The sequence below is a fragment of the Oncorhynchus tshawytscha genome, linkage group LG10, assembly GCF_018296145.1.
Source record: "Oncorhynchus tshawytscha isolate Ot180627B linkage group LG10, Otsh_v2.0, whole genome shotgun sequence".
Lineage (NCBI taxonomy): Eukaryota > Metazoa > Chordata > Actinopteri > Salmoniformes > Salmonidae > Oncorhynchus > Oncorhynchus tshawytscha.
Genome location: NC_056438.1, coordinates 68,082,880 through 68,110,642, shown reverse-complemented (window position 1 = coordinate 68,110,642; position 27,763 = coordinate 68,082,880). Strand labels below are relative to the sequence as shown.

The following is a 27,763-nucleotide window of genomic DNA, read 5'->3' as shown; positions in this document are numbered from 1 at the left end:
ATTCTACAAATAAATGACACGTTAGAAAATATTTTGTGCGACTATAAAGCTGATTATACAGGTGCAACTCATATTTTACATGTACAAATCTTACTTTACATGGTAGCACACTTATGTCTTTATTTTACCTCCATGAGTTCCATTGACTCCACCCACTAACAAGTAACAACTCTTCTAAAATTCCAGGAAATGTTCTACGGCTCGAGCTAACATCTGTCTGCCTGCTGCGGGAGGAAACAAGGAGGGGTCAGAAAGAGAGAAAAGGGACCATAGAGAGAGAGAGAGAGAGAGAAGCTAACAGTTTCAAAACTCGACGGAATTAGAGTTTCAAACTTCAATAATTAGTTCATCTGTCGTTTAGAGATTGGGTGGTTATAGCCGTGTTATAAGACTGGTCGCCTTTATCGTTTTTTTGTCTTGTTGTCATTGTTTGCGTTCTTGTTTTTCCTGGATTCATTGCGTGGTGAGTCAAACTATTTTTATACTTCCGGCACACCATACACTCACGGTGATCGTTTTAAAGAAAAAAGCATATGAACTGACTATGAGCTGAAGTTGGTAGTCCTTGGGTTACACCTGAATAGGCCTATTGTACACGTTACCTTATGAGGCGGTTGTCTAAACCACCATTGAGCGAGGGGAGTTGGCCATTCTAACTTTTGCCTGCGACTTAACTTAAACACGCGTGTGTGTGTTTGCGTGTGTTGGCTATGGCCAAACATGGATAGGGCCTTAGGTCAGTGGGCTAAAGCGGGATTGAATCGTGCAGAGTACTTGGGTTAGAAACCTACCCAACCAGTTAATGTTACACAACCACATTATCACTTCAAACTCTCCCATGACTTACGGCTGAAGAAGTTACACAGTGCTTAGTCATAAGCCTGTGTGTCCCTACACACCCAACACACACGCAGGGACTGTTTTATGGGCGGCAAGCAGCTGAAGCATTTTTTCCAGCTGATATTTTTTCACCGTTGCTTAGTACTGGAGATGTGATGTAATGGCATGTTGTAGAATGGAGGCCGACACCCAAACTATCCCTGTTTTTTATTTATTTTAATTTTACCATTATTTAACCAGGTAGGCCAGTTCAGAACATTCTCTCATTTGCAACTGCGACCTGGCCAAGATAAAGCATAGCAATTCTACACATACAACAACACAGAGTTACACATGGAATAAACAAAACATAGTCAATAATACAGTAGAACAAAAGAAAACAAAAGTCTATATACAGTGAGTGCAAATTAGGTAAGATAAGGGCGTTAAGGCAGTAAATAGGCCATGGTGGCAAAGTTTATTTTCTATTTGTATTTATTTTACCTTTATTTAACCAGGTAGGCAACTTCAGAACAAGTTCTCATGTACAATTGCGACCTGGCCAAGATAAAGCAAAGCAGTTCCACACATACAACGACACAGAGTTACACATGGAGTAAAACAAACATACAGTCAATAATACAGTATAAACAAGTCTATATACGATGTGAGCAAATGAGGTGAGAAGGGAGGTAAAGGCAAAAAAAGGCCATGGTGGCAAAGTAAATACAATATAGCAAGTAAAACACTGGAATGGTAGATTTGCAATGGAAGAATGTGCAAAGTAGAAATAAAAATAATGGGGTGCAAAGGAGCAAAATAAATTAATTAATTAAATACAGTAGGGAAAGAGGTAGTTGTTTGGGCTAAATTATAGGTGGGCTATGTACAGGTGCAGTAATCTGTGAGCTGCTCTGACAGTTGGTGCTTAAAGCTAGTGAGGGAGATAAGTGTTTCCAGTTTCAGAGATTTTTGTAGTTCGTTCCAGTCATTGGCAGCAGAGAACTGGAAAGAGATGCGGCCAAAGAAAGAATTGGTTTTGGGGGTGACTAGAGAGATATACCTGCTGGAGCGTGTGCTACAGGTGGGAGATGCTATGGTGACCAGTGAGCTGAGATAAGGGGGACTTTACCTAGCAGGGTCTTGTAGATGACATGGAGCCAGTGGGTTTGGCGACGAGTATAAAGCGAGGGCCAGCCAACGAGAGCGTACAGGTCGCAATGGTGGGTAGTATATGGGGCTTTGGTGACAAAACGGATTGCACTGTCATAGACTGCATCCAATTTGTTGAGTAGGGTATTGGAGGCTATTTTGTAAATGACATCGCCAAAGTCGAGGATTGGTAGGATGGTCAGTTTTACAAGGGTATGTTTGGCAGCATGAGTGAAGGATGCTTTGTTGCGAAATAGGAAGCCAATTCTAGATTTAACTTTGGATTGGAGATGTTTGATATGGGTCTGGAAGGAGAGTTTACAGTCTAACCAGACACCTAAGTATTTGTAGTTGTCCACGTATTCTAAATCAGAGCCGTCCAGAGTAGTGATGTTGGACAGGCGGGTAGGTGTAGGTAGCGATCGGTTGAAGAGCATGCATTTAGTTTTACTTGTATTTAAGAGCAATTGGAGGCCACGGAAGGAGAGTTGTATGGCATTGAAGCTTGCCTGGAGGGTTGTTAACACAGTGTCCAAAGAAGGGCCAGAAGTATACAGAATGGTGTCGTCTGCGTAGAGGTGGATCAGAGACTCACCAGCAGCAAGAGCGACCTCATTGATGTATACAGAGAAGAGAGTCGGTCCAAGAATTGAACCCTGTGGCACCCCCATAGAGACTGCCAGAGGTCCGGACAGCAGACCCTCCGATTTGACACACTGAACTCTATCAGAGAAGTAGTTGGTGAACCAGGCGAGGCAATCATTTGAGAAACCAAGGCTGTCGAGTCTGCCGATGAGGATGTGGTGATTGACAGAGTCGAAAGCCTTGGCCAGATCAATGAATACAGCTGCACAGTAATGTTTCTTATCGATGGCGGTTAAGATATCGTTTAGGACCTTGAGCGTGGCTGAGGTGCACCCATGACCAGCTCTGAAACCAGATTGCATAGCAGAGAAGGTATGGTGAGATTCGAAATGGTCGGTAATCTGTTTGTTGACTTGGCTTTCGAAGACCTTAGAAAGGCATGGTAGGATAGATATACAGTAGGTCTGTAGCAGTTTGGGTCAAGAGTGTCCCCCCCCCCTTTGAAGAGGGGGATGACCGCAGCTGCTTTCCAATCTTTGGGAATCTCAGACGACACGAAAGAGAGGTTGAACAGGCTAGTAATAGGGGTGGCAACAATTTCAGCAGATAATTTTAGAAAGAAAGGGTCCAGATTGTCTAGCCCGGCTGATTTGTAGGGGTCCAGATTTTGCAGCTCTTTCAGAACATCAGCTGAACGGATTTGGGAGAAGGAGAAATGGGGAAGGCTTGGGCGAGTTGCTGTTGGGGGTGCAGTGCTGTTGACCGGGGTAGGAGTAGCCAGCCAAAGCATGGCCAGCCATAGAAAAATGCTTATTGAAATTCTCAATTATGGTGGATTTATCAGTGGTGACAGTGTTTCCCATCTTCAGTGCAGTGGGCAGCTGGGAGGAGGTGTTCTTATTCTTCATGGACTTTACAGTGTCCCAGAACTTTTTTGAGTTAGTGTTGCAGGAAGCAAATTTCTGCTTGAAAAAGGTAGCCGTGGCTTTTCTAACTGCCTGTGTATAATGGTTTCTAGCTTCCCTGAACAGCTGCATATCACGGGGGCTGTTCGATGCTAATACAGAACGCCATAGGATGTTTTTGTGTTGGTTAAGGGCAGTCCGGTCTGGGGAGAACCAAGGGCTATATCTGTTCCTGGTTCTAAATTTCTTGAATGGGGCATGTTTATTTAAGATGGTTAGGAAGGTATTTTTAAAGAATATCCAGTATCCAATATCCAATATCCAACATCCAAATAATGGATGTGCAAAGGAGAAAAATAAATAAATACAGTAGGGGAAGAGGTAGTTGTTTGGGCTAAATTATAGATGGGCTATGTACAGGTGCAGTAATCTGTGAGCTGCTCTGACAGCTGGTGCTTAAAGCTAGTGAGGGAGATAAGTGTTTCCGGTTTCAGAGATTTTTGTAGTTCGTTCTGCCAAAGGAAAAATTGGTTTTGAGGGTGACCAAAGAGAGATACCTGCTGGAGCATGTGCTACAGGTGGGTGCTGCTATGGTGACCAGCGAGCTGAGATACGGGGGGACTTTACCTAGCAAGGTCTTGTAGATGACCTGGAGCCATTGGGTTTGGCGACGAGTATGAAGCGAGGGCCAGCCAACGAGAGTGTTCAGGTCGCAGTGGTGGGTAGTATATGGGGCTTTGGTGACAAAACGGATGGCACTGTGATCTGTGAGCTGCTCTGACAGCTGTCGCTTAAAGCTAGTGAGGGAGATATGAGTCTCCAGCTTTGTGGAAGTTTAGAGGCTTAATCCCTACCTGAGGGAACTCCCATAATGATCACTCCCAAGTTAAATTGTGTATATAAACTCTACTCTCTAAACTCTCTCTCTCTGTCGTTAAGCTCTGTAGTGTTCAGTGTATGTGATAGTGGTTATTAGAAATCTAAATGTCTGTCAGGAGCATGGTTGTGTTGTGTGGTTGTGCTGCAGTGTGTGTGTGAACCACAGATATACAGTACCAGTCCAAAGTTTGTAAACACCTACTCATTAAAGGGTTTTTCTTTATTTTGACTATTTTCTACATTGTAGAATATATAGAATGTCAAGAGTGTACAAAACTTTCATCAAGGCAAAGGGTGGCTACTTTGAAGAATCTCAAATATAAAATATATTTTGATTTGTGTAACACTTTTCTGGTTACTACATGATTCCATGTGTTATTTCATAGTTTTGATGTCTTCACTATTATTCTACAATGTAGAAAATAGTAATAATGAAGAAGAATCCTTGAATGAGGAGGTGTGTACAAACTTTTGACTTGTACTGTAAGCAGAAACATATGGAAACACTCCACTTCAACTTAATCTGCCTCTAGAGATACAACTAATATAAACCCCTAAGAGCCCTTGACTACAGGAGCAAAATAGTGTGCCCTTAATAGAGATCTTCGCTTGAAAAACGAGAAAAGGCGGCTATAGTACTGTTTGTCCATCTTGAGACTCTGTAGCCAGTAATACTTCCTCAAATTTTTCTGAATTAATTTATCATAACTCAATAAATCTGTCATTCATTTTGATATTTTTGCCGAGGAGATTAAAACATTTGCATGAAAATGAGTCATCTTTCGTTGAATGACAACAAACACTTAATTGAAGAATCCCTACTGTTGACCAATGACTGACGAAGGGGCGTCGACTTCGGGTTCCGAACTTCGGCTGACCACGAGAATTTTGTGTGTGTGCACAAGCAGCCCCCAAAAAACTTGCCAAAGATCAAAAGTAATATATTCACATACTGTTCTTAACTGTTTCGGGTGGGTAGAATGGGCCATAACTACTTCTCGCTCTCCCTTTCTCCCTCCTCCCCTCCTCTCTCTCTCTTTTCTCATCCTCTCTCTCTTCTCATTCTCTCTTCTCATTCTCTCTCTCTTTTCTCATCCTCTCTTTTCTCATCCTCTCTTTTCTCATCCTCTCTCTCTCTCTCTCTCTCAGACAGTATGTCTCGGTCTGACTTCCCCCTGGGTTACGATGACTCTCATTCCCCCTCTATGGCCCCCAAGGTGGTAACTACCCCCCCCCCCTGCCTATGGCTTCCCTGCCAATGGAGGTCCCCCATCAGGCCAGCCCTCATCCTTCTACCCCTCTGGTCCCCATGGACCTCCATACCCCGGCCAGCCTGCCGGGTACCCTGCTGGGCCCTACCCCGGCCAGCCTGCCGGGTACCCTGCTGGGCCCTACCCAGGCCAGCCTCACCCCGGGGGTCCAGGGTACAACAACCAGCCTATGATGCCACCCATACCCCCTATAATCCCCCCTATGATGCCTAGCAGTGCACTGAGCGGTAAGCCTGAACCCTCTTCTCTCCTGTCTGGGGCTTACTCTGAAGTGTTCTGTTACTACTGAATAAGCTCCTTCACACAGTTAAAATACATACTTGATACTATAGGTTCTACTTTAGTAGTTGATTACCAGGCATGTGTTCTGATGTGAAGTGACATATGACTCTAATGATGTCTCTGCTGATGTCACAGGCGATGGAGAGGGGTTTGCGGCAGGCAGCTTTGACAGTCTGAAAGTGCGACACTCCTTCATACGAAAGGTGAGAACACAGCACGCACACACACACACAGTTAACACACAAACACACAAGACGCATATAATATACTCTACAATTTTCTCTTAGGTGTATATGATCCTGGCATCTCAGCTACTCGTCACTGTCGCAATTGTGTCCGTCTTCACATTTGTGTGAGTGTGTGTGTTACTATGACTGTGTATTAGTGGTTTTGTGTTCCTGCACAAATGTGTGTTTGTATAACTGAGTTTCTCTTTGCAGTGACTCTGTCAAGAAGTTTGTGATCGCAAACCCAGCTGTCTACTGGGCATCATTGTAAGTACTATCCCTTACTACTGACCTATGGTTTTACAGTACTGTTGGATTGACAGCTGTACTGGCCTATGTTCTGCATGTCCTGTTTGATTGACAGCTGTGTTGACCTATGTCTTTGCAGCGCTGTGTATTTCGTCACTCACATTGTGCTGGTCTGCTGTAAAGGACCCAGGTGAGTCTCTTTCTTAAATAATTCCTTTGGAAAATGATGACAATATAGTTGACAACAATGTTTTATTGTATTGAAGTGCTGTCCTAATGTGGCCACTCCCCTGTCTTTAGGAGGAAATTCCCATGGAATGTCATCCTGCTGGCCATCTTTGTAAGTAACTATTACTAGTCTGTACAGATCTGTTGAAAAAATGTCTAGTTGGAGCTCGTCAGAGCAGTCGGCTGTGAATGCCCTCACTTGCTACTACTTAATGCTGATTGTTAAGGTTCTGACTCACTACAGGCTGTCCAGCAAGAACAAGGCAGATGTGTCCATACGCAGATTTGTATTTGTCTTTGTCACCAACACACATAGTATGAACACACAAACTTTTCAGTGATTTAGCTGAAAGGTAAGAACAATTATAAACTGGGTTGTTCGAGCTCTGAATGCTGAAAGCCGTATACCACGGGTATGACAGAACATTTCTTTTTACTCTTTTAATTACATTGGTAACCAGTTTATAATAGCAATAAGGCACCTCGGGTGTTAGTGGTATATGGCCAATATACCACGGCTAAGAGCTGTATCCAGGCACTCCTCGTTGCGTCATGCATAAGAACTGCCTTTAGCTGTGATATATTGGCCATATACCACACCCCCCGTGCCTTATTGCTTAAATATAAAATGTTGTAAGCTATGCAATAGGAATATCTACACAGGAAAGAATGGCATAGCATCTATACAGGGATATTCACATAACAGCACATATTAACAGCAGTGTATGTTTAAACATCTTGCAGGAGAGAGAGCGAGAATTCATTACTTAGGCAGGCAAGATTTATGGCCCCCTCTGGACTAGTGGAGATCTGATCTGTGTCCGGTACCAAATCTTACTGCTCGTACGGGAGCGCTGACGATAATCTCTGAAACCTCTAGAATCTCTCACCATGGCTTAACAGTAGCGCGAACTATAAAAGTGCAGCGGTAAAGTGTGCATACAGGCTATAGGAATTAACCATCTTGACACGATAACATCTACTGCGCAACACTCATGCATTAAACCCAATACAGACACTTGTAAATGACATGCACATGGAGTATCTGAAATACACTGTACATAAGCTGCTGCAGTACTATACAGCTACAGTTACAGATGTAACAAGGTAATTAGGCCTAAATGTAATTGCTTGCAGTCAATCATCATAACGTATCATTACCCCTCCTGACAATAAATCCCACAACTCACTTCTTGGATGCACGCACAATCTTCCTAAACACAACTTGCGTCTTCATCTTACAACTGAAAACACTGACCTGGAGTGGGAGGGGTCAGAGTCGAAATGTCCATTCGGGCACACTGATTGGTGGAAACCAGGAAGCTGTGATAGACAGCTGAGAAGGGGAGAAATCACTCTAACAGGACTGTGGGGAAAGTGACTGCACAGGCGTGACCTCTTTTTTTTTAACCTCTGCACTAGTCTGTCATACTGCTCTATGATGAACTTTATTGGTTGGTGCTGGCCTGCAGTGGTCTATATTGATCTGTGTATTCTGTGATCTACAGACACTGGCCATGTCCTACATGACGGGTACCATATCCAGGTGAGAGAGAGACACACACAAACACACACACACACCTGAGCGTGGTAGTAATGTCTGTCTGTCTGTGTGTCTCTGCTCTGTAGTTACTATGATACTAAGGCAGTGTTTCTGGCTCTGGGCATCACCGTCATTGTGTGTATCATCACCACTGTCTTCTGCTTCCAGACCAAGGTAAGAGACACCTGACATGTGTGTGTTGTGTGTGTGCAAGTGTTTGAAACTTCATAATGTATCTCTTCAGGTGGACCTCACCTCATGCCCAGGCCTATTCTGTGTCCTGGGGATCGTTGTCATGGTGGCAGGCATCATCACAGCCATTGTGCTCTCCTTCAAATATGTGAGTTGGCATATTACGCACGAGCGCACACAGACACGAACACTCACACGCTAGTGGTGCGCGGTGTAACGGTTTTGACTTGAGGTTATTATTTATAGGGGTGCCAGGTAGGTTGTGCCTACCAGAGAAAACATTGGTTTCTCCTTTTAGTTTGGGTGGGAATGAGTCCCATCTGGTCCGTCAAGTCTACACCAATACAAAGGACTTATGTAAAAGTCAGGATGGAAATAAACTTTTCATAAACCCTTAAAACATTGGAAAGAACTTCAAAAACAACTATATTCTTTTGCGTGGGTTGTATTAGCAACAACAATGATTACACACATATAATAATATCACAATGAGTTCTGGTTCCTCCAGAAATGTCCTGTACCTCGGGCCTAAAAAGAGTCCAGCCCGGTAAAGGAGTTCAGTGAACTCAAGTGACTTTTGTCACGCAATGTTTGTCCGTTCATTCCGTGTAGCGTAAACCCAGTATTAAACATACAATCAATATAACAATTATTTTACCACAGAACTTTAAAGCGTATCAACTCTTACTAAGTCCTCAACTACAACTAACTACATAAATCACAGTATACATCACATCAAAACAAATGAAATACCGTATACAAAAAGGTGGTAGTCAGTCGGTCAGTCAGACAATCCAATCCGCCAATAGATCTCCAGCGGAGAAAGGCCACGAAGAACGGAGAGGTGTAGTCCACGGACGCAAAGAGTGGATCCGATCCTGGGTAAACTCTCTTAGGCTACAAAACACACGTTTAACGGCAACAAAACAAACGGAATAGAGAAGCTTCGGAACTGAGGGTTGAACACGTCCTCCTTCACGTCTCCATCACAACCTCACTTTTGCGCAGCTGATGCTGGCTATTTAATTGGGAATTAAAGGGAAAGCGCCCTATTGGAAGGAGCTGCACTGAGACGGTTCAGAATAATTCAGGGCCGTCACAGCGGGTCAGCTGTTTGTTCACCCGCACCCGCCCGCAATTGCTCATAACCCTCCCACAACCTCCAGACTATATGTGATGAAGTTAAAATTCTCGGGCCCACACTGCAAATACTTTTTCTGTATTTAACCAGGCAAGTCAGTTAAGAACAAATTCTTATTTACAATGATGCTCTAGGAACAGTGGGTTAACTGCCTTGTTCAGGGGCATAACGACAGATTTTTACCTTGTCAGCTCGGGGATTCTATCCACCAACCTTTCGGTTGCTGGCCCAACACTCTTAACCATTAGGCTACCTGCCGCCCCAAAATATAGAACCGGCGCTATAGGCTAGAGTCAAAGACGGCAGGACGATTTTTTTGACGGGGGTATAAAGGATAATTTTTTTGCATGATTTTAGATATGTTTCTGCTTATAATTTAAAACACTTTGGAAGGCTATTTGTTAGTCAACTTGTCTATAATTTGATACATGCCGCTTCTCTTTTGTCATATGTTGCCCTAGAAGACTAAGTAAACCCTTGCTCAACAGAATAATATCATAAATCGATCGAATGAATGCTTCAATGTAGTTGACATAGGTCAAGTTTTCTCTGTTATCATCTTTCACGGAGCAAAGACGTTTAGGAACTGGGAAAAAATGCTATAACAAAATGATTTTCTGTGCCAAATTCCAGTTTGACCAATGTAAGGAAATAGAAAGCTGTGAAAACGAACCAACATGTTTCTTAAGTTTTCAGTTTGGCTTGGATGCAAATTTTGTGTGTTTGAAATACTATCAGCTTTTATGATGCTGATAAAGACAGCAACTCTACAGATGATATCTAACTGAGCATTCACATTCTCTCAAGATGCTGAAAGAAAGAAATCATATTTCTTCTCCTGTTCCCAAGTCAAAATGTTGCCTACAGTTTTTTTTTATTTGACCTTTATTTAACCAGGAAAAGCCCATTGAGACCCAGAGTTTCTTTTTCAATGGAGATCTGGCAAGTTTGGTGTATAATTTTACTGCAAGACTGTGAGAGGTTATAGACCTACAGTCAGTGTCCTAATTTCAGTTTCCATTTAACCCATCTGAACAGTAGACTACAGTTCCCTTGACGTACCATAGAGCTGTTTGAAGTCCCCGTTTTGTGATTTGTGTAGCACCTCAGAATCATCACATATTACATAGAAAAGTCATGTTTGGGAAGTATTTGGTGAAGTGGCAAGTAACTTCAAATCTTTCCCAAATATGACTTTTCTGGCTCTCCCTTTTCTTTATTTTCTACTGTCCTTTTGCAGCTTTTCTCTTATTGAATTAAACTCGCATTGTACTTTTTGCCTCCGTGGATTGACATGAACTTTTTCTGCCCGTTCCCAAAAGCATTTGGTGATTTAGCATGTAGGCACATACATTTGGACCCTAAAGCTTAGGCTTATGCACTAATGCCAGATAGCCTAAAATAATGAATGAAAAACCTTATTGTAGACAATAGAAATCAATTGCACAAGAATGATAGTCATGGATTTTTTTAAAGGTATTGTTTTGTCTTTATTCAACCCGCCCGCCACCCCCCTTGCCCTTCATCCACACAATATTTAATTACCCTAAACCTGTCCGCCCCTCGGATATAACCCACGCATCACTAACACACACACACACCGTTAGCCATACCTAGTCATGTTTGTTTTCCATGTCTATTGTATTACAGTAATGGTTCGGTGTTTTCTAATGGTGTTGTCTCCTCCTGGCCAGATTCCTTGGCTTCACATGGTGTACGCGGCCGTTGGCGCAATAGTCTACACACTGGTGAGTACAATACACAAGTAGATGTAGTACAGACAGAACCACTTTAACTGTATAAATGAGTTTCTTCCTACAACATATATGTATAATATATTGTGCTTTGTAGTGATGTTATTCGGACACATTTTGTAGTTGTGTTGCTAGTGTTATCTATGTACTGTTTTCTTGTCTGCATTGACTTATTGCTGGTACATTACTGATATATTTTCTGATATCTTGCTGGTGTATTTCTGTGTGTAGTTTCTGGCGTACCACACACAGCTGTTGATCGGCAAGGGGAAGAACTCTATCAGTCCAGAGGAGTATGTGTTCGCAGCGCTCTCCATCTACATCGACATCGTCCAGATCTTCCTGTGCCTGCTGCAGCTTATTGGTGCAGCCAACAGATGAATCCCCGGAAACAACGTTCCTTCCCATCCCCTCCCCCCCGAGACAGGCAGACTCGGCTCACCAGAGTGCAACTGCACTCACTATAGAAATAGAATGAGTAGAATGGAAATATTGGTGTACCTACCACAGAACGTTGTTTTGAATTGGAACGTTCTTTCTACTAATTCTAATTCTATGGATTTGACTTCGCTAACGCACATATTTAGCAATTTTCATGAAGTCTACTCTTCTGCTAAAATGCATCTGCTTGCAAAGACATATGTAGTAATATATCAGTATAGACACCAGTGGTGTAAAATAACTAAGTAAAAATACTTAGGGTATCTGTACTTTACTATTTCTATTTTTGACAACATTCACTTTTACTCCACTACACTCCAAATGAAAATATATAAGTTTTACTCCCGTACATTTTCCCTGACACATAAGAGTACTTGTTACATTTTGAATGTTTAGCAGGACAGGAAAATGTTACAATTCACACACTTATAAAAAGAACACGTGGTCATCCCTACTGCCTCTGATATGGCGGACTCACTAAACACAAATGCTTTGTGCATTTTACACTTTTAATCAAGTAGTGTTTTACTGGGTGACTTTCACTTGAGTCATTTGCTATTAAGGTACAGGATCTTGACTTTTACCAAAGTATGACAACTGGGTACTTTTTCCACCACAGATAGACACACTGAATACAAAGCTGTAACTTTAATCTAACTATCTTTATATGAAGATTTTTTTGATTTGATATTTTTTGTTTGTAAAGTAAAAATGTGTGTTATGAGCTGGGAGCAGTAAGATACTTTCTGAACTTGTCCAATAGGTTTGTGCCTGCTGAAGGCAACCCTGGGGTGTATTCACTAGGAGCCAAACGGAGGCAAACAAAAGCAACAGGAACCAAACGGGGAGGGATATTCCTGAAATGGTTCACTAGAAACTTGTTTTTGTTGCAAAACATTTTCCAATGCGAAATGTTTAACTACGGTTTGCACGAATAAATACACCCCCCAATATCAGTATTCCTCTGAGACACAGAGAGGAAGGATTTTTTTTTTTTTACTCTGTATGTCTGATGCTTTTCTATGATTGTTACATTTGTATTTGGGTAGTCATGAGAGAAAGCTCAGTGCTGATTGGCTTGATTTTTATGCACTTTTTGGTAACGAGTGTCACCTTAGGCTGCGTTTAGACAGGCAGCCCAATATTCTTTTCACTAATTGTTGACCAATCAGATCAGCTCTGAAAAAGATCTGATTAGTGGAAAAAAGATCAGAATTGGCTGCCTGTCTAAACGCAGCCATAGTGATGCCATCTTTAAGATATACTTTTATGTAAATGCAATGTCTGTTTCTGATGTACTTGTTAACACATATAGGAGTATACCTAATATAGTATTGTGAAATTCTGTTAGCTGTATTGTTATGTACTGGTTTGAACATACCAGGCTCAAATGTGTGTTTAGAACCCTCAGAACAGAACATTCCAATTGATCACTTGGCAAACTGCTGCCAACTCCAAATATTAGAGTAGAACACTGAGAACCATAGCCGCAGGAAGCTGTTTGGGGGTCGTGGAGCAGTGCTTTTTCCACTGACAGGTGGGTAGTGGCGCTACAGACCTGCTATATCGACTAATACAGGACTAGTAAATGCACAGTGGACTACTTTGGTGAGAATTTCTATTGTTACACTCTCTTTAGGACAAGGTGACTTTTGTCTATTTATTTATTCGCCTGTATTTACCCCTCCCAAAATGAAATGACAATTAGCTGCTATTGTGGCTATCATAAAGAACTACAAATGCCATGATGATCTGGACGAAACTGCCAAATTCGAGGCAAAGGTAAGAATCTCTGGATTAACTATCTAATGTTAGCTAAATGTAATGAATAAATTGGCTACATTTCTTTAAATGGACAATTCTGTAAACTTTTTTCAATTGACACAATACCTGTTAGCAAAGGTGTCAGCTAGAGATGACGTGCAGGAACTTACAGCGATTTGTAGTTTTGCATGGTCTGCTTTGATGCTAATTAGAATTTTAGAATCTGAGAGTAAATAAAGATGAATATATTGATAAAAGTCACCTTGTCCGAGAGAGATTTACACGGTTATCAAAACATCACACCGTGGTAAGCCTATACGAAACAACCCGTATGGATTCTAAAATCCCCTATGGGAAAAATGAATGGTGGAAAAACGATTGGAACCATGCCACTGTGACTATGCTGAGAACAGTCCAAAATGTACACATCAAAGCATTAACATCTGATGTTCTTTTCTACATGATGAGAAGAAAGGAAGCCACTTTATATTGAGATTAAATGATTGATTGTTGAGCTAAATTAAAAGGGAACATGCCTCAAAGGGTGTACTTACTTAGCTGACACCCTTGAGTTGAGTAATGAGGGAAGTGCAGGTAGACTGCCCCTAAGTGCTGATCTAAGGTCAATTTTATAGTGGTTGATGTTGGAACTGGGTGTGGTGAGCTAATTCTATAACTGAGTTTAGGGGCATCTCTAGACTCGTTTTGAGATGTATGTCTCTGAAACCTTTGGCGCCAACTTGCTTCCACTGAGATTACTAATTAGAATGTGGTTGCCATGGAATGTTTGGTGCTAGCTTGGAGGACAGTTGCCAAAGTCTATAGGAGCATGCTAATGAGAAAAATATGGACACATCTATAGTGATTTTCATATCAAATAAAATATTTTATTGCCACGTGTGTAATTGAGTCTGTGTGCAAGTCAAAACAGTTCAAATCACATTTGATAAGATTATAAATATCCAGGATGACACAACTGTTTTTTAAATACAGAACATACACATCATGTGGGGCATATTTTAACTGGGGAATTCTACACATATAAATAGAACATAATTGTATATCTATAATTCTACTATGGACTTTTAAAGAGATAGGCAAGCTATTTCATCAACACATAAGATGGTAAGACCACAGACAAGTCTGGAAAATCTGGATAGATGAGATCTGTTGAATGAAGCAGTGACATACATCAGTCTGGTCAGGAAATACTGAGCCCTATAGTGATCCAGCCAGATATCACTTCTTGAGGCTGAGCTCGTGCTCATCATGGACTAAGGAGAGTTGATTCAAATAAACTCTTGTGGGTGCGAACATAATTACTGAATCTAGTATCGGTGTCTCTCAAACTAACTGTTCATTTGATCAGTTAGTCTCTTTTCAGTTGGCTGTTCTGTGCTTCCTGTTCAGAGACGTGCTCAACAGGAAATGCCTCTAGACGGTGAGGGACAGTGACCCCATGAAGAGATTAATAGCATCCAATCCTAACGTCCCCCGACACATTCCTTTATGTATGGAAGTATTGGATGATAGGTTAGGTATTAGCAACAGGGGCGCAACTTTCACTGGGGACACCCCCACATTCAATAATTGCACTGTATTACAAAACGGGGCACCGGGGTGCTTTAGGACCATGCAGACGTCTCAGAGCCGTCGGTTTTATGGTTTCAGCCAGATGGATTTAGGACAGGCAAGATTTTGGACTGCATGGACGCTACAGAGCGTGCTGACATGCTGTGTGAAGGCAAAGCTTCTGAAAGGCTGGCATATAGGATCAGCACGGGAGAGACGAACAGAAGCAGCTGCTGTCTGTGTTGTGCTTTTTCTCCGAGTTGTAAAAGCAAGCAGAGCAGAAACTGGCTACTCTTTAGTTGACTGATCTAGCTGGCAAGGTAACTGCTGTATGTATTCCCAGTGCTGAGCTAGTGGTAACTGACATGTTACATTAGCCAATGTTTCAACCCCTCTCGACTGAAGTAAATTAACTACTGTACCAGCAGCTAGTTAGCTAACTAGTAGCTATCACAGCCAGATCAGCTCTAGCTAGCCTCTAACTATCTGTCAAACTGCTGTTGTGTGTATGGAAATGTTTTGTAGCCTTTGTTTTTTCCTGCTTAAACAAAAGTAATTTGATGATGTATCATTAGCTAGAGCTTGTCAAAAGTTGGTCAATGTTAGCAAGCTAGCTCATGAACTTTAGATATTTTTTCTCAATCACACTAGACCTGAATCAAATGATGAAACCAGCTGCCAAGCAATTGAAGATCGATATTCTGATGTGTTTTTGGTGCAATGTTAGTTTTTATTAGTCAGTATAGTAATGTAAAATTATTGTCAGTTTCCCCAGCTAATTTCCTACTTTTCACACTGACTCAGTATAAACAGCTCTACAGGCTTCACTGTCAAGGTGCACAGTCAGTACACAACACTATACTCATCATGTCTTAGCAGGATCAGAGGGTGACAGGTGTCCCTGCAGGGTCAGACAGCCAGGGAAGACCAGTCTACGGAGCTCAAATGATTTTTGGAGTATATTATAACAATCAGTGAATGGCTGCAATGTTCCATCTTAAATTGATGGGTAGGTGTCACGTTCTGACCTTTATTTCCTTTGTTTTGTCGTTATTTAGTATGGTCAGGTCGTGAGTTGGGGTGGGCAGTCTGTTTGTTTTTCTATGATTTTGGGATTTCTATGTTTCGGCCTAGTATGGGGCTCAATCAGAGGCAGGTGTCATTAGTTGTCTCTGATTGAGAATCATACTTAGGGGGCCTGGGTTTCACTGTTTGTTTGTGGGTGATTGTCTATGTTAGTTGCTTGTGTCAGCACAGTTCTCATTATAGCTTCACGGTCGTTATTCGTTTATTGTTTTGTATTCAGTGCTTTCTTTAATTAAAAAATCATCATGCACACATACCACGCTGCATTTTGGTCCGCTCCTTACGACGATCGTGACAGTAGGCTACATTCTGGGATTGGGAATAATGGTAATTTCAATTAATGAACCATTGATGGTATTCATTGCTAATATATTAATGTACACCATGGTAATTCTTTGTCATGCCTCATCTGAGCAAGATCATATGGTGACAGGGGTCTCATCAGGTTCAGGTAGTCAGGGAAGATCAGTCTGTGACAGCGCAGAAGTTAACTTTTTCCAATAAAACACTTTTTTCTCTCTGTGCCGTCAACACTGGACAAACAAGAAACTTCAAAGATGTAAACTATTTTAAGGCAGTCTAACAACCTCTAGTTGATTTCCAAACTTTATCAAGGGTCAATAGAGGCTTTTCCCGATGACACAAAACATGTTTAAAAAATGTGAGGAAGACCTGGGAGATGCTATTGATGATGATAAATGGATACAGATACAGTACATTCGGAAAGTATTCAGATCCCTTGACTTTTTCCACATTTTGTTATGTTACAGTTTATTCTGACATCCAAAAGTACTCATTACATTTTAAATGCTTAGCAGGACAGGAAATTGGTCCAATTCACAGACTTCTCAAGAGAACATTCCTGGTCTTCCCTATTGCATCTGATGTGGCGGAATTATTAAACACAAATGCTTTGTTTGTAAATGATGTCTGTGTTGGAGTGTGCCCCTGGCTATCCGTCAATAAAAAAAGAAGAGAATTGTGGCGGCTAGTTTGCTTAATATAAGGAATATTAAATTATTTACACTTTTACTTTTGATACTTAAGTATATTTAAAACCAAATACATTTAGACTTTTACTCAAGCAGTACTTTACTGGTTGACTTTCACTTTTACTTGATTCATTTTCTATTAAGGTATCTGTACTTTTACTCAAGTATGACAATTGGGTACTTTTTCCACCACTGAATACCATCCATAGAATGTACTATATGCCAGGGAAACTGAATATCATGCACTCAGAAATGGTATTATTCTGCTGGAGATGTAAAGCACAAAGGGGGACATATTTGCATATCAGTCCATTCCTTTTATATTAGTGAGGGGGAATGAGCAAGTGCACTCACCATGGAAAAGGTTAGAGAATCTGAAGCAGCCCGTCTAATCCTTAATGGTCTGGCTTCAGGTGCAGGATGGGTGTGTCTTGTTTCTGAGGCTGCAGGGGAAAGGCGGTCGCCACTAGTTAACACAGCCACAAAGTCATAAACTTTATCTTCTTAAAACCTAACCTTAACCACACTGCTAACATTATACCTAACCCTAACCTTAAATGAACACCAAAAAGCACATTTTGTTTTAATGATTTTTTACGATATAGCCTACTGGAGGACCTCTACTTCCTGTACCAGCTCCTCGATATCATTTGGTCGACTAGACCTGCTCCGCCCCCGGAGACGGCAGCCGGAGTGAATGGACCACACTCAGACTGATGCAAGCCTCGCTCTCTCACAGGTGAGCAGAGCTGTGTGTGTATGTGTGTAACTGCATTGTCACAACACTGAATAGATGGTAATTCTGGTAATTCCCAGGTTGCTTTACATCTTTCTTTCTTTTTTTCTTTCACTCTCTCTCTCAATTCAACAAAATTCAATTGCGAGAGTGAGAGAGATAATGCTGTATAGGATCTCAGAAGATGTAACTCGAGAATGTCACTAAGATTAAGTTTCTGCTGAGCGACAAACTCCCCAGAGGACGACTGGATCTTTTCACTGTAAGAAGTATATCACACACACACACATACATGATCTCTCTCTCTTTTTCTCTCTCTCCCGCCGGCCCTGGAGGTGCTGTGTGAGATGAGGAGGCAGGGGCTTCTGACAGAGGACAGACTGGACGAGTTACAGAGGACACTGGAGCAGTGTGACACACAGCTGGCCCACACTGTCTGGCAGCATACAGGTAATGTACATATTGACATTCCTCTTGTGTCCTCTGTAGCTCGTCCAGTCTGTTCTGTCAGAAGCTGATGTGTGTGAATCTTGAGGTCAGCAGATGACAGGAGACTCCAAACGAGCCCAAGCACATCCTCACCAAGAAACTCTTCCTTCCCTACCTCTGAAACATCTTCCATATCTGGACTGAGAAACTTCAGATAGGCTGTTATGATTTAACAGTGAATTCTCGCCTGCTTATTTAATGTAAGTATGCTGTCACTCTCAGAGACCCTACCACAGCTTCCACAGCGCTATTATAAATGTGTATTTTACCACCACTGGTTCTGGAGATCTGGTCTGTAAAATGGGTCTGTTTCTATTAGCCATGTTTCACGTTTTATATTCAACAGGATGTCACTCTACTTCTGAGAAGCGTGAGGTAAAAACACTTCTGCAATCCAACTGTTGATAAAATATTTATTTTGAAGTACAACATATTTTAAGATGGCATGTAAGAAAACATGATTGTATAAAAAATTCTAAAGAAAGAAAGTAGATGAAATCGCATAAAAAAAATATTTAAAGTAAAGCTGAAACAGTGTGCCAAGATATCAATAACCAGTTGTTCGTGCTATGAAACTTTACATAGAATGCTGATTCTGAGTATCTTCACATATCAAACTAATAGTTTGGTTAAAAAGTCAATGTCACCTGGCTCACTTGGTTGAGCTGCAGCAGTGCCACAGGACTTTTGGTATATAAGCTGGTGAAATTCTGTATCATTAATATAAAATGTATTTTTGTCCAAGTCCTGTAAAATTGAACAACAATTAATGTAAAAGTAATAAATGTACCATGTAAAAGTATGTACCATGTAAAGGTAAAAAAATAAGAATGCCACCACAGGAACTTGGTAGTGTCATGATTATGGCCTATTCAACCTTTCATATCAAAACTGAACTTGAAAGAGCATATGGACGGTTGATGATGAAGGGTACCATGGTAACATCAAGAGATCATCAGGAAGAATGCGTGGTCTCAGCAGGAAAGATGAGCATCTTGGTCAGGGTGTCTCTAGAATCTGGTGATTGCTTTACCACCTCGTAGCCATAACCACCGTAAGCATCTTTAATACGAAGGTCACCTTTTTTCTTGCTCACCGCAGCTTTGACCCCTGTAAGGATCTCATAGATGTTTTTCCCTCTGCAGAGACAGGAGACACACCATAAATTGAGATGAACACACAAGTCAACACAACCATTCAACAGAGAACACAAACAAATTGAGGACATGAACATGATGTGCAGTGAATTCCAAGCTGATGTTACCTGGTGCAGCTTTTCTCAAGCTGGCCACACAGAGACTGGATGAACCAGGACCCAGAGGTTGGGCTCCTGATGGAGATATACTGATCTACGTTGGCCATGAAAACCAGGTAGTCAGAGTATAGTGGAAGGGTGTAGTCTTGGACTTGTCCGTCGTCTGTGTCCAGTTCCATGTCCGTCCCTTCAACTTTAGGCTTCTTGTTCACCGGCACGCCCTTCTGAACGTCCTTCCCTCGACAGGCTTGGATGAAGAACAGCTTGGGCTTTTCAACAAGGATGCTACAGTTTGTGCCGTTGAAAGGTGAGAGGATATCAATGGTGGGGACGACTGTTCCATCTGTACCACAGACGCCCTCCTTTTTTCCGTGACTCAGAATGCAGCAGACGAAGGCATCGCCATGCTTAGGAAGATCCTTTAGATCAGTGAACTGACCACTGACCCACTCCTTCGCATTGTACTGTTGGAGGTCAGATAACTGCTTCAGCTCAGAGAAGACCTTCAGCACTCTGGGAATCTCCACTGCAGTCTTGTCCTTGCACATCACCACCCTGAACTTCATCCGGCTGAATATGTTGGCCAGATCCACTGTAGGAGAAGACAAGACACTTAACAACCAGACCTCTCACTTCTCTCTATTTTCATTCTATCATGTCACATCATGATAATCAACCGAATCAGCAAAAGAGCAAGCTGGTCAGATGCTGTAATAGAGAAATGAGACTTGAGATGTTTTTGAGGATAAAACGTTGACATACCAGCATCCTTGTTTGATCCTTTTCTTTCACTCAGTTCTTCAAATATCTCGTTGTTGATGATCAAACAGAGACCACGGGGTACACTGGTCATCTCATACAGACTGACCTGGAAACAGAGGAAACCAGGGGTCATTTACACACAAAGATATTTCACATCAAACTGACAGTGTAAAAAATAAATAAGGAAATAAATAGGAAAATAAGGAAATAAATAGGAAAGTTGAAGGAGAGTTGTGTTGCAATGAGAAGACAGGTTAAGTTTTGTGTCTGTGTATTATTGTATATTGTTGACTTGTGTATTTTCTCTGAACTATATGAGGTTTAATATATGTAGTTAATAAACACTTTAAATGTAGATAGAGGGGTTATCACCTCATCGCCACCTGTGACCACTGTTTCCAGGTCCGAATTATCTACAAAACACAGAAAACACAGTTAGATACCTGATAACAGCTATCTAATACAGTAGAACAGTAGCACTGATGTCAGTTGATTGATCTGTAAATGAGTCTTGTCATGTAGTGTGTTATATGTATTGTCTGGTGGTTGTGTCAGTAAACAATGACAGAGTCGTGGTGCAAAGCTGGTAGTACTAGTAGTCAGTGTGTGTGGTACCTGTACAGGGAATTGGGATTGTTGGGGCTGGGTTGAAGGTGTGGTCACTGGGTTCTGTGTGGTTGTTGAATATTTCCTCCAGTCTAGGGTAGTTTTTTATAATATGTGGTTTCTGCAGCAGGTTCACGAGTTCATAGCTTTTTGTATCTCCTTTATTCATCACTTTATCCAGCAGGTTGACGACAGTCTTCTCATCGGACTGATTGGGGATGTTTAGGTTGTTGTAGTCACGATTAGTCACTATTTCCTCCTGCTGCACATGCTGAAGGATGTAGCTGGAGTCCGCAGACAGGATCTCCGTTAACAAAGTCTTCTTCTCTCTCAGCATCTGCATGATGGACCTTAGAGACCGAAAGAGAAAAGGGAGAGTGTGTTCATTATATAAAACATATAATGCCACAGATGCATGTCAATGGCCAAGCCAAACGATGCTGATGTGACCTGAGTCATCCTCATAACTGAATTAACAAAACCAGCCATGTTCCTAAGATGTTTTTCAATATTTCAAGAATGGGTTAAGTTCAAAATGCAATGACTGATGCAAGTTATGCTAACCTATTTGTGGATGATTGAATTACCATTCTCCTAGCTGCAGAATATTATTGTGGCCTGGCAGCTCAATCACCGATTTCTCTTTTCAGAATCCCCCTGCAAAGGCATGCTAGGTTTTTGGAATATCAAAGAAAAAGTATCACTCTAGTGCAGTACAACTGTTCAAAGAATTGCAACCACTTTGGTAAACAATACGTGGATAATTTTATGTAGGCCTACTTTAATATTTTATTATTTATACAAGCATTACCTTAGAACGTTTACACAAATACTGGCATGTTGAAAGCTATTGTGTAGGCTACATTTAAAGAAATAGACTTTAATAAGAAACAAATATATGTTATTGGAATTACTGAGTACCCTCCAACCCCACTTTTACCTTGGCACAAATAATATTTTTTCTCTATGTGATGATATGTCATTTATATACAGTGTATTTCATTGGGGCCAATGGAATGGGCGGAGTAAAAGTCCAGCAACACTCCTTATTCCTCAGTCCCCCAAGAAATACAGACCCTACTGAGTACCAACCCCACTTTTACCTCGGCACATATAATATACTGAACAAACATATACATGCAACATGCAACAATTTCAATGATTTTACTGAATTACAGTTCATATAAGGAAATCAATCAATTGAAATATATTAATTAGGCCATAAAGGGCCATAAATATACAGAATGTTGACATCTCAGATTTAGATTTGATAATTTATCACGAAGTAGTTTGGATGTAGGGAACTACTTTTTCTAAGTTTTTGTTATGGGTAGATTTACTGTAGCGTCACTTCTTCCAATGTGAAGTAGTTGGTAGCTTGGTACCTAGATTTTCACAGTAGCTTCCCGTCTTCTATAATGCTTCGTGCGAGCATCTGTAGCAGGACAGAGTTTCTGAACCCAGAGGCGCAACATCGCGAGACTTCCGGGAACGATTGCGAAACAGAAAAAAACAGACCAGGCCAGGGTTTAGGGGTTTGAGAAGTCAATGGCAGAAGTGAAACGTTCTTCCTTAGTTATTCATTTTCTCGAACTCAAAAGGCACAACCTAGATTCGAGCCAATATCTTAAGTAGTGGAACATATCATTACTCCAACCTCGTGAAAGTGACAAACTGACACGCTTTCATGTTCGTCAAAAACAACTTTATATCGAAGGAGTATCTTTGACAGCATGCACATGCGCAGTTCGGCGCGAGACGACGATGACGTGTTACAACGCATGAGTTTAGCGAGCCTACAAGGGAGACCGGGGATTTCTATTGGAGAAAGCAGTTTTAGCTTGATACTCTACTGTCTTTGGTAGCAGCCTAGCTCGCTAGCTAGCTACCGTTAGCTACTTTAGATTCAACTAGCAGTGAGCATGTTTTGCCAAAGTGGTCATCATGATATCTTGACACTAAATGACGAGTTGATAGCATAGCAAAATTACTTACCGGTACGACTAAAAGCTGATTCGCTCGCCAAGTTGATGAAATAATTCAGTGGTCGCTATGCGTTCCCGTCTTCCCTCGCAAATGTGAAGTTTTACTTTCATCTAGTTACTGTCCAATGGGAGTAGGTTCAAAGAAGTCGCCACACGGCCAATATCGTCACTTTTCGATAAAGAAGCGGTTTCCCTGGTGGTCTAGTGGTTAGGATTCGGCGCTCTCACCGCCGCGGCCCGGGTTCGATTCCCGGTCAGGGAACTTCTTTTTTAACCACTGCAAATTCAATCTAAAGTAGAGTTTTTGCCTGCTTGGAAGTATAAAAACTGAGTGAACAACTCATTTTCAGTGTTTTTCATAACCAAACCAAGTATATTGTATACTAAGCCTATAATCCTACTTGGGGCTCCTGAGTGATGCAGGGTTCTAAGGCACTACAGAGGCATAACTACATTCCAGGCTGTATCACAACCAGCGGTGATTGGAAGTCCCATATGGTGGTGCCCAGTCCTGTCTGGGGTAGGCTGTCATTGTAAATCAGAATTTGTTCTTAACTGACTTAACTGCATTGTTCATATCTGACTGAATTCCCCTTTAAGGCCCTTTTGCATCCTTGTTCATCCCTTCCTGGAATTAGCCACATGTCACTGACCTGACATGGTTGGATAGGTGAAAGCAAAGGGCTCGATTCAAGGCCAGATGGGCTGGTCCATTTTTAACCCAGTGGGCCTGTTTAACATGGGGGGCGGGGGGACGGGGGGGAACTGAGAAGCCTAGCTGCTAGGGCTTGCCTAAATAGGTATCTCCCCTGACGTAGGCATGTTTTAAATACAGACACCTTTTGTCGTACAGTTTTCCATATAAGGCATCCAGACCTTATGAAAGTTGCACAGTATACCCTTAATCAAATCTAGTGATACTGTACATAACTTGACATTTCTTCCATACATTGTGGGAGGATAACCAACCTTCCAATTATGGCCTGAGTCATAAATGCAAAGCATTTCTTAGCCACTCGAAATGCTTGGTTTCACAGTGTCTTCTGATAACAGTTTCCAGTATCAACATTTTCAAGCAAACAAAAACAGGGAGAATGTTGAATCTGTAGACATGCTGAGATAAAATAACATACTATTTGCCAGAATTCAGCCAGCCTTCACAAGACCATAACATATGAAAACATGTCACCTTTTGTGCTTTACACACTCTAGCAGAATAATACAATTTCCGAGTGCATGGTATTCAGTTTCACTGGCATATAGGAATTTCTATGGATGGTCTTAAACTGCAGTACTTTTACAGTATGTCTGAGATGATATGAACATGACTGGGCATTCTAACATCTGTATCCATTCATCATCATTAATTAATAGCGTCATCACATTTTTGTTTTACATGTTTTGTGTCATTGGGAAAAGCCTCTATTGACCCTTGATAAAGTTTGGAAATCAACTAGAGGTTGTCAGACTGCCTTAGAATAGTTTACATCTTTGAAGTTTCTTGTTTGTCCAGTATTGCCGGCACTGAGAGAAAAAAGTGTTTTTTTGGCAAAAGTTAACTTCTGCACTGTCACAGACTGATCTTCCCTGACTGCCTGAACCTGATGAGACCCCTGTCACCATATGATCTTGCTCAGATGAGGCATGACAAAGAATTACCATGGTGTACATTAATATATTATATTAGCAATGAATACCATCAAAGGTTCAATAATTGAAATTACCATTATTCCCAATCCAGTGTGTAGCCTACCCATCAACTCAAGATGGAACTTTGCAGCCATTCACTGATTGTTATAATATACTGCAAAAATCCCCTGAGTGCCGTAGACTGGTCTTCCCTGGCTATCTGACCCTGCAGGGACACCTGTCACCCTCTGATCCTGCTAAGACATGATGAGCATGTCCCATTGGGGCGACTGCATGTAGGCAATCTGTCTCATGGAAGGGACAGGGTGCCTGCCAGGCCTGGTGGCCGGACAAGGATACCCTAAAAAGGTTGATTGTTTTGCGTAGGGACATTCTGAACCATCCCCCTCGGCCCATGGGCCTGGATGTGATGGGAACTTTTTATCTGAGAACTGAACTTGGGGAACAGTGGTGTTGACCTGCCCCAAACAGTCTGGTGGGATTGATCTGTCCATTCAGGATATTTCCCTTCACCCTCTCAGACACCTTTGCATTTTTCAACAAGAGGGCTCTCTGGCCGACGGTCGCTTGCGCCATGACCCTCCCAGAAGTCTCAGCGGTTACACTTGAAGGTGGTATGGTCGGCAAGATAGACTTAGCTCCATAAACTTCTCCCAGTTGGCAGTGCCACTGTTCGCCAGGGAGTCGCACAGCTCCTTAGCCTGCACCGCCATGTAGACTGAGAGGAGGGAAACTGCGTTTACAGAGGGCCCTGCCTGAGCTGCAGATTGGTAGATCCTCTCACACTCAGACGCAGTGTCATTGGGATGAGGGAACTTGGGGGCAAAGGAAGATGAGCTCAAAGCCTTCGGTTCGAGGTGCTCAGCCAGGGCAGGTTCCGCGGGAAGTGGGCTGAGCAATCCCAATGACTCTATGCTGTGCATATCCAAGTGATTGGGTTATACAACCTCTCTCTGGTATAATGGACACAGTCCCTACAACTTGCATTGGAGCAAAAACAATCACTCTCTTGTGTGATGATGTAGGCTAATCTTTATAGTTGCTGCCACACCATAGGCATTAGCCAGAGTTCCTGAAAAAGAACGCTTGGCCTGCTACTTTGTTTGCATAGTCTGAACATGTCGACCATAAAAAATTGGTATTTACATTATTATTATTTTTTACCTAGGTTTAACTAGGCAAGTCAGCTTAGAACACATTTATATTTACAATGATGGCCTACCGGGGAACAGTGGGTTAACTGCCTTGCTCAGGGGCAGAATGACAGATTTTTACCTTGTTAGCTCGGGGATTCGATCCAGCAACCTTTCGGTATTCAGTGTACAACATGAAGTTTCCCCTCCATGTCAAGGAGGAGGAAGTGGCAGAGAAGCTACGTAGGCAGTGGAATGGGTAGCAGCTAGATAAAAAAGAATCCTACACATGTGCAGAAATCTCTGTATCATTAGCCATGGCAAGACATTTTCCAGTAAATCTGGAAACGCAGCTACTCCAAACTAAGAAATGTGTGGCTCTTTGTTGAATTTTGACGTCCTGATGTACCTCGTAATGTTGCCCATCCCTGATGTACTGTAGGTGTCCATGACCATATAAACTCATCGGGTCTGAGGGAGTCTGCTGAAGTGGTCATTTCTCTATTAACAGTGTTATATCTATGTGTGTGTGTGCGTCTGGGTTTCTCTCCCTCACAGGTTTGCCATTGTGCTATGTCCAGTGTTCACACTGCTCTGGGTCTGTGCTGTGGCACTGCATGCCCTTGGGAGCCCAGAGAGAGGTGAGTGATGAATGTGTGTTGTATGTGTATCTTCCTTCCTTTCATGTGTTTACCCTATTTTAAAGTAAATATTTTTGCATCTTCAAAGTGGTAGGCATGTTGTGTTAATCAAATGATACAAACCCCCCAACAATCCATTTTAATTTCAGGTTGTAAGGCAACAAAATAGGAAAAATGCCAAGGGGGGTGAATACTTTCGCAAGCCACTGTAACTGCTGGGACAGTTACTATAAGGTGGGACGAGACCCAAAGACTTGATAAACACACCCACCAGACCTAGAACCAGAGTCACTATTGCATCAAGCTGCTTCTTCTACCAGATACAGATCAACAACCAGGTAATACTATACCAGAGAGTTTTACTGTCTTCTGTGTGTTTAGCGGTGGCCCCGTTTGTTAAGAGGCTGTGTGTATATGTGTATTGTGACTTTAAGGGGGGAGTGACATACAATGAGACCAACACAGACCCCACACATTCATATGATGTGAAGATGAGGGTGAGGAAGATTAGTGACTGTAGAGGACCTCAAACACTGGAGCAGCTGGAGAAACACCATAATTGATTCAGCAACAATGGCGGTTGGTGCCGTTTAAGATGAGGGAGGACAATTTATTTTTAATGAGCATGGCCTTAGTTCTATTACAGCGTATTGGATGACTTTCATTCATATTCCATTCACCCAGTTCAATGTAACATCGATAGGTTTAGGCTACTACATGATGCTCATATTTTGAATCACCCTATCAGCTGAACTCACTTTGGGAACACCCATGATCCTCCTGTCTCTGCTGCTGATCTGACTCCAGAGGTATTCTGTTGGGTTTAGTTGAGAGAGAAGTGGAGAGATGAAGATAGAGATGGAAAGAAACAGAGAATGGGAGAGAGCAGAAAGAAACACAAATACATCTACAAAAGACAGAAACAGAGATACCCCAAAAAACAAGACAATGTATTAATGGAATAACCAAATCAAACTGTATTTGTCACACGCGCTTACTGTGAAATGTTTACTTATAAGCCCTTAGCCAGCAATGCAGTTCACTAAAGAGTTAAGTGCTGATGTGCTTGGTTTTAGTCTCTGACCACAGACAACACACATTTTCTCTGTGAAACTGAACTTCCGTTAAACGAGTGGCGGAAAACACCTTTTATTCTTAGAAAACAACAGAAAGGGGAAAAACACAAATGCCTGGGTGATTGCACAGTAACTAGCTAGAACAAAATAACAGATGGCTAGTTTGGCTATATTCATTCATGTCAATCATATTAACTCCAACTTGGTGTAAATGGGATCTCATTCCACTCAGGTTAATATAGTTAAATGTTTACTGTAGATTCTCAAGGACCCCTTAGTTCTTATTGTTTTAGTGTGTGTAAACATCAGTTGAGAAACAGACAGGTGTGTGTGTGAATCACATGGAGA

At 41.8% G+C, this 27,763-nt stretch overlaps 3 protein-coding genes, 1 long non-coding RNA gene and 1 other non-coding gene across 12 annotated transcripts in view; 3 read left to right on the top strand and 2 right to left on the bottom strand.

The window, feature by feature from the left end:
• The first annotated feature begins 195 nt into the window (after positions 1-195).
• Positions 196-14,332, top strand: LOC112247444 (protein lifeguard 3-like). Of its 3 annotated transcripts, none has more exons than XM_042328911.1 (12): positions 196-463; positions 5,558-5,838; positions 6,029-6,096; positions 6,181-6,245; positions 6,334-6,387; positions 6,509-6,559; positions 6,670-6,709; positions 8,106-8,143; positions 8,227-8,314; positions 8,385-8,480; positions 11,168-11,221; positions 11,459-14,332. In XM_042328911.1, the coding sequence occupies exons 2-12, from the start codon at positions 5,781-5,783 to the stop codon at positions 11,606-11,608; spliced, it is 762 nt and encodes a 253-aa protein (XP_042184845.1). In that variant the 5' UTR covers positions 196-463; positions 5,558-5,780; the 3' UTR covers positions 11,609-14,332. The 3 variants fall into 3 exon arrangements, with proteins under 3 accessions (XP_042184845.1, XP_024271973.2, XP_024271972.2); XM_024416205.2 differs by having other exon boundaries at positions 5,494-5,838; XM_024416204.2 differs by having other exon boundaries at positions 5,490-5,838.
• Positions 14,333-17,691: 3,359 nt separating this feature from the next.
• Positions 17,692-19,578, top strand: LOC112247432. Of its 2 annotated transcripts, none has more exons than XR_002953068.2 (4): positions 17,692-17,821; positions 18,154-18,268; positions 18,362-18,507; positions 19,453-19,578. It is a non-coding gene; the product is annotated as an uncharacterized LOC112247432 (long non-coding RNA). The 2 variants fall into 2 exon arrangements; XR_002953069.2 differs by having other exon boundaries at positions 18,359-18,507.
• On the bottom strand, positions 18,707-23,068 carry LOC112247430 (caspase-8-like). Of its 5 annotated transcripts, none has more exons than XM_024416186.2 (7): positions 22,926-23,068; positions 21,495-21,587; positions 20,940-21,280; positions 20,697-20,737; positions 20,325-20,430; positions 19,572-20,154; positions 18,707-19,446 (listed from the first exon to the last, which is right to left on the bottom strand). In XM_024416186.2, the coding sequence occupies exons 2-7, from the start codon at positions 21,518-21,520 to the stop codon at positions 19,263-19,265; spliced, it is 1,281 nt and encodes a 426-aa protein (XP_024271954.1). In that variant the 5' UTR covers positions 21,521-21,587; positions 22,926-23,068; the 3' UTR covers positions 18,707-19,262. The 5 variants fall into 5 exon arrangements, with proteins under 5 accessions (XP_024271954.1, XP_042184844.1, XP_024271953.1 ...); XM_042328910.1 differs by having other exon boundaries at positions 21,518-21,587; XM_024416185.2 differs by having other exon boundaries at positions 21,495-21,600; positions 22,926-23,056.
• Positions 23,069-23,105: 37 nt separating this feature from the next.
• Positions 23,106-23,177, top strand: trnae-cuc. Its single transcript has one exon. It is a non-coding gene; the product is annotated as a tRNA-Glu (tRNA).
• A 4,565-nt stretch (positions 23,178-27,742) lies between these two features.
• The window catches only part of LOC112247427 (zygotic DNA replication licensing factor mcm6-B-like), a 12,362-nt gene continuing 12,341 nt past the window's right edge, over positions 27,743-27,763 (bottom strand). The window contains exon 18 of the mRNA XM_042328908.1: positions 27,743-27,763. This exon is cut by the window's right edge and continues 694 nt beyond it. The gene's annotated coding sequence lies outside the window, so the exon portion shown is untranslated.

Excerpts from the sequence above, each read along its gene's own strand:
- LOC112247444 (XM_042328911.1), top strand. The coding sequence starts at position 5,781 with ATGATGCCACCCATACCCCCTATAATCCCCCCTATGATGCCTAGCAGT. Across the intron at positions 6,388-6,508 it reads GCTGTCTACTGGGCATCATT|CGCTGTGTATTTCGTCACTC; the intron begins GTAAGTACTATC and ends ATGTCTTTGCAG. Across the intron at positions 8,481-11,167 it reads TTGTGCTCTCCTTCAAATAT|ATTCCTTGGCTTCACATGGT; the intron begins GTGAGTTGGCAT and ends CCTCCTGGCCAG.
- LOC112247430 (XM_024416186.2), bottom strand. The coding sequence starts at position 21,520 with ATGGTAATTCAATCATCCACAAATAG. Across the intron at positions 20,738-20,939 it reads AATCCCAATTCCCTGTACAG|ATAATTCGGACCTGGAAACA; the intron begins GTACCACACACA and ends TGTGTTTTGTAG. Across the intron at positions 20,431-20,696 it reads TGGTCACAGGTGGCGATGAG|GTCAGTCTGTATGAGATGAC; the intron begins GTGATAACCCCT and ends CTCTGTTTCCAG.